Source organism: Mobula birostris, chromosome 6, assembly GCF_030028105.1.
Source record: "Mobula birostris isolate sMobBir1 chromosome 6, sMobBir1.hap1, whole genome shotgun sequence".
In the NCBI taxonomy this organism is placed as follows: domain Eukaryota; kingdom Metazoa; phylum Chordata; class Chondrichthyes; order Myliobatiformes; family Myliobatidae; genus Mobula; species Mobula birostris.
The window spans coordinates 24,980,817-24,986,925 of NC_092375.1; the positions used below are offsets into that span (position 1 = coordinate 24,980,817).

A 6,109-nucleotide genomic window follows, 5' to 3' on the forward strand; every position below is an offset into this window, starting at 1 on the left:
CCCCAGTAAACTCATTATTACTTCAAGGACAGTTTTCTAGTCCATAATGATATCTGATATCTGTGTTATTGAACTGCTGAAGATATCTGTGTTTTCATCTTCCAACAGAAGGTAGACCTGTGGTGGAGTTGGATGAAAATATCGTGGCACTGAAGGCAGTGGTGGGCCTCGGAATTCTCCTCTGCCTGACGCTTGTGGTGATATCTGCGGTTCTGATGACCGTGTACACCCGGTGGGGCCGCAGCCTCTCTGCTCAGCCCACTGGTCCGGACTACCAGCCTTTCGACAACTACTGACCGTGTAGGAACAGTAACCAGGATGATGCGGGAAGGACGCCATGACCAGGACTGTTGTAGAAAACCCTATCAGTTATCCTCCTCTCTCAGTGTGGTTTTGGACAAAGGGATTCAGATAAACCTTCCCTCTCCCCGTCACTACTGCTTTATTGGATTTCTGTACTGTACTCCAGCAATCCTGGCCCTGTATACAGTGCCGACTTTCATTTTCCTTGCTTCACCATTGACAGTCGTACACTCACCTCTCTTCAACTCATTGTAAAATAACCTGAACTTCTAAACCCATTCATTGGTGCATCTCCCTTTAAATAAGCAACAGCAGTTCCCTGCATTGAGAGGCTCCCCCATTGGAAGAATTCTTCCTCCCTCCAGGTAACATTAATCCCAACCCTGTTGTTACTCATGCCATAAAAGGGTGTATCAAATGTCCTTTTGCAATGGTCGCTCAGATATTACAATCCCTTATCCCTGGAAATTTTATTCTCTAAGTGAATTCCTGTATATTTACTGGTTGTGGGGTGGTACAGTAGTTTAGTGGTTAGGACAACACTTTACAGTGCAAGTGACCTGGGTTCAATTGCTGCCACTGCCGGAAAGGAGTTTGCAAGTTTTGCATGTGACCATATGGATTTCCTCCTGGTGACTTAGTTTCCTCCCACAATCCAAAAGATGTACTGGTTGGAGCTCAATTGGTCATTAGGCTAGGATGAAATTGGAGGATTGACGGGCGGTGTGGCTTAAAGGGCTAGAAGAGCCTATACCGCACTGTATCTCAATAAATATGTGTCGCGAGCACACCTAAAGGTTTCTAACTTTCTAATAATTTCATTGGGGACTTGTGCAGCCAGATTAGGGATACCCACATCCTCATCATGAGCCCCACAATACAAAAGACTGTTACTAAGTCCTAAATTGTGTAAGTCCCTCGTCAACATAGAACGGTAGTGGGAGTAGCTATATCTGAGCCTGCTCCATCATTCAATACTACATGGCCTATCATTTTATCTCAATAAACTTGTGGATCTTTGTCCCTCTCGACTCATTTAAAGTCTTTGACCAAGCTTTCAGATCTCTGCTCTAATCAATATCTTGACCAACATTTAACTCCAGTTCATGTTGCAAAATTAATCACCTGACTATGCTATCTGTGGGTATAACAGTGACAAAAGTACTCAAAAGCATCCTAGTATTTTGACAAATCCTATAGAAACATAAGTGTCTCTTTCTCTTTTCTTCTTTCTCTTTTATGGCTGTGTTGGCTGGATTTCAGGTTACACTTGTTCCAGATAACCTGTAAGCAAAGAATACATCTCCTAGCCTTATGAACAAATCCTGAGCCCAATGACAACAGCTACCAAGCAACCGCTGGACCCCACCAATTTCCACCCATTCAGTCTATACCTCAAGCCAGTTCTCTCAACCAAAACTCTAGGAACCCTTCCCCACCAGTTTCAAATCTGTCCTTGCATGTGGTGTGCTCCTGCTACTGGTCTGTTCAGACTTCATTTGGGGTGATTTTACAGCACCGTGGTGGATGGGCCATTAAACGTTACTGCACACAAAGAGCCATTTGCCCCACAGCCCTGCGTGCAATCCCCTTTCAGGTATTTATCCAAATCTCTTTTGTAAACTATTGTTGAAACTGCTACCATCTTCGTCTCAAAGCATTCCGGATCATTATAGCCTACAGTGTAAAAATAAAATAAAATATTCTTTGAATAAAAGCTGAATGCTTGTATAACCTGTGTAAGTTTAGGTATCTCCCTGCATCCTCTTGAGTAATTTAAAAGTCAATCAATCACTTTGGTAGTTTGGTGCCATGTTTAAACCACTAGCAGGTAAGGCTGGAAGATTTTGTTTCCTTGAGAAACAGGTGACTTCATGCAATAAGAAAATCTTCCTGGGTGATCAATGGTGTGTATACAGCTCTGTGTTATGAAGGTCAAGAAGCTGGAAGATTAGTCTGGTCTATGTTGTCGGGAACTGAAATTCATGCTAGGGTGAAACATAAGCATCTGCACATGGACAAATGTCAGGAGGATCATACTGCATTCAGCTCAACCCCAGGTGCAGTAAATGATGCAACTGTGTGTGTCTGTGTGCACGGGTGTGCACTCCAAGCTGTAGCCTAGATCTGAGTGGCCTCAGGATCAGCTAAATGTTTACATTCCAGCTTACTGCAGGAAGTAAGGGACGAGACTGCTGCCCCATTGTCGTTGATCTTTGCTTCCTCACTTGCCACAGGAGTAATACCAGAAAACTGGAGGGCGGCAAATACAGACAAGCTGGATTGTGTTCATCTTCAGCTACACCAGTATGTAATGAGAACTGCTGCATATTTGTTCTACAGAAACATGGCTCCAGGACAACATCTCAAGCACCATCAAACTTCAGGCCATGCCACCTAGGAGCTTGGGTTAATATTATTTTTTTAGATTAGATTATGAGAACACTCTGTCCTCTTTTATTGTCATTTAGAAATGCATACATGCATTAAGAAATGATACAATGTTTCTCCAGCGTGATACTGTATCACAAAAATCAAGACAGACCAAAGACCAATACTGACAAAACCACATAATTATAACATATAGTTACAGCAGTGCAAAGCAATACCATAATTTGATGAAGAACAGTCCATAGGCACAGTAAAAAAAATAGTCTCAAAGTCCCGAGTCGATCGACTCCCGAGTCTCCGATAGCAGCGTCAAAAGGGAGAAACTCCCTGCCATAAACCTCCAGGCACCGTCGACTTGCCGATACCTTGGAAGCAGCCAACCACAGCCGACCCTGAGTCCATCCGTTCGAAAACTCTGAGCTTCCGAGCAGCCTCTCCGATACAGCCTCCCGAGCGCCATCCTCTGCCGAGCGCCTTCGACCTCTCCCCGGCCGCTGAAACACGCAAAGCCGAGGATTTTGAGGCCTTCAGCTCCAGAGACTCTGGTTTCCACACAGCAGCAGCAGTAGCAAAGCAGACATTTCAGAAGTTTTCCAGATGTTCCACTGTGCACTCACATCTGTCTCCATCAAATCAGAATTGTGCACGGTCCCCTACTTGACAGTTAACAGATATTCATCACCGGAGAGGCCGCGCACACTGTCGTCGTGCCACCGTCTTCTCCCTTACTTTTATTATAATTATTATTATTGTTTCTTCTTTTGTGATTGTATGAGCTATCGTAACTATATGTGCAATGTGTGATTATATGTACTGTGTTATCCACCTTGGACCCAGAGGAATGCTGTTACATGTTTATGGTTGAATAGCAATTAAACTTGAACTTATTCCTTTGTTCAAGAAAGGTAGCAGGGATAACCCTGGGAATTACAGAGCACTGAGTCTTACATCAGAGGTGGCAATCATTTGGAAAGAATTCTTAAAGACAGGATATATGAGCATTTGGAGCATGTGACATGCCAAACCTCTGCAGACTCCTAGGAAGTAGAGGCACTGTGGTGCTTTCTTTGCAGTAATATTTATATGATGGGTCCAGAACAGGTCCCCTGAGATAGTGACACTCAGGAATTTAAAGTTACTGACCCTCTCCACCTCTGCTCCCCCGATGATTACTGGCTCATGAACCTCTGGTTTCCCTCTCCTCAAGTTTACTATCAGTTCCCTGGTCTTATTGACATTGAGTGAGAGGTTGTTGTTATTACACCACTCAGCCAAGTTTTCAGTCTTTCTCCTGTGTGCTGATTCATCACCCCTTTGATACAGCCCACAACAATGATGTCGTCAGCAAACTATCTCCAGACACACAACTCTCGCCAGAGTTTACAGAATATAGAGTGAAAAAAATATCTGGCGAGCAACAGTTCTGTGGATAAAAAAAAAGGCTTGTTAATGGGAGAGGTCAGAGGAGAATGGCCATATGGGTTCAAGCTGAACAGGAAGGTGAAAGTAACACAATGTGCATTACTACAGTGGTGTACAGAAGATCATTTCTGAATGCATGACATGTCGTAACTTGAAATGGATGGGTTACAGCAGCAGAAGACCATAGTCATATGCAGCACATACAGTTACAATCAAGCATAAACGGCCACAAGTTTTCATGGTGCATCAGAAGTTGTCCTGGAGCCACGTTTCTGCAAGAACAAGCACGCAGCACATAGATAGATAGATTGATAGATAGATATACTTTATTGATCCCGAGGGAAATTGGGTTTCGTTACAGCCGCACCAACCAAGAATAGAGCATAAATATAGCAATACAAAAACCACAAACAATCAAACAGCAAAATGCAAACTATGCCAGATGGAAAATAAGTCCAGGACCAGTCTTTTGGCTCAGGGTGTCTGACCCTCCACGGGAGGAGCTGCAAGTTCGATGGCCACAGGCAGGAACGACCTCCCGTGCTGCCCAGTGTTGTATCTCGGTGAAATATGACCAAAGTCCAACAGTAAAAAGTTCAATATCCGGTCTACAAACACGTTCCTCGATCGTAATATGACCCGGATTGCACCATCTGTTGTTAACCAGAACAGTAAGCACCTAACTCCTTTACGCTTACCGCTCCCAGTGCACTTCCGGTTAGCCCAAACAGTCTGGAAGCCGTCCATGGAAAAGTTTTGATCGGGTTTGTCCTTGTGCAGCCCCGTTCCAGTGAAACACATAACATTGCACTCCCGAAATGTTCTTTGACACCTGGCTAGCGCTGTGAACTTGTCCATTTTATTACCCACCGAACTCCTCCTCTCCATAAGTCTCTGTTGTCTCGACCTGGTCCTCTTTCCTCGACTTTGTGATCCCCCTCTGCATCCTCTGTGTGTTTTCCTCCAGATTTCAGCAGGGGTGTCCGCCGCTCTGCTCGCTAAACCGGCCGGCAGAAGCTCAATCAGCTGGTCCCTGGAATAAACAATGCGACCATGCTTCTGCCCCGCTAATGAGACGTGTCGGAATGTAACTATTTCCAGCGCTAAAAACCCAAATAAAACTCTCTCTACCAGCATGTTAGGGAGGGTGCAGCTTCAACGTGTTACCGTGGAAAAAAAATTACAAAAAAATAACGTGTTAAAAAGTAAGAATACTGATTGGAACGGCTGTAACAGGCAGCATGCACGACCGGCACATGTGCACTAATGGGTCCGCCATAGACATGAGCAATCCAGCTTGACTTCCAGGGAGAGAGCACCACTGAGGGGAGAGCTGGCCTGCAGGGGCCAGCCCATGGCCCAGCACGAAATCCAGCACACCCATTATGCCTGTCCTCTCTCACACCGGCTCTGGCCTGGGTGGGTCCAACAGGTGACACTGCAGCATGAGGGCCTGATCTGCAAAACGACCTGAGACCACATGGCTCCTCTGCCATCCGGCTCACTGCTGAACTAATGAACCAGACACAGTACAGTATTTTGTGTTACCAATACCCAACAGGGTTTTGCAATCAGAGGAAGAGTAACATAGAGTTTTCAGTTGCCTATCACTTTAACTTTCCATCCTGCTCCCATTCTCAGCTGTCGGGGCCTTTCACTTTTTTCTAATGAACTCAATATAAGGTTGCAGGACACAACCTCGCCTTTTCCTGAGGAAAAATGGTGCCTTCAGGATTCAATATAGAATCAACTGTTTCCGATAATCGCCCAATAATCTTTAACTATTATTCCACAACTCCCTTTGTTGAAAAACGTCATTTTATTCCATTTTAAACCAACAAGTTTTCAGGATGAACATATCGAAAAATACCTATTGCCAACACCCAGTAACCCAACATTTGTAGCATATGGCCCAATCTGCACTTGGCAGAGATCTTTGTTTATTTACATTTTGGAAACCAATACTTTTTCAACAACATACATTTGCATTCCT

General features: G+C 44.5%; 1 protein-coding gene across 3 annotated transcripts in view; it reads left to right on the forward strand.

The window, feature by feature from the left end:
• Window positions 1-2,021, forward strand: part of umodl1 (uromodulin-like 1) — a 54,579-nt gene extending 52,558 nt beyond the window's left edge. For all 3 annotated transcript variants that reach the window (XM_072260041.1, XM_072260043.1, XM_072260042.1), the window contains exon 16: window positions 109-2,021. In XM_072260041.1, coding sequence (XP_072116142.1) covers window positions 109-296 — 188 coding nt within the window. In that variant the 3' untranslated portion in view covers window positions 297-2,021. The remainder of the gene's footprint in view (window positions 1-108) is intronic.
• The last annotated feature ends 4,088 nt before the right edge of the window (window positions 2,022-6,109 follow it).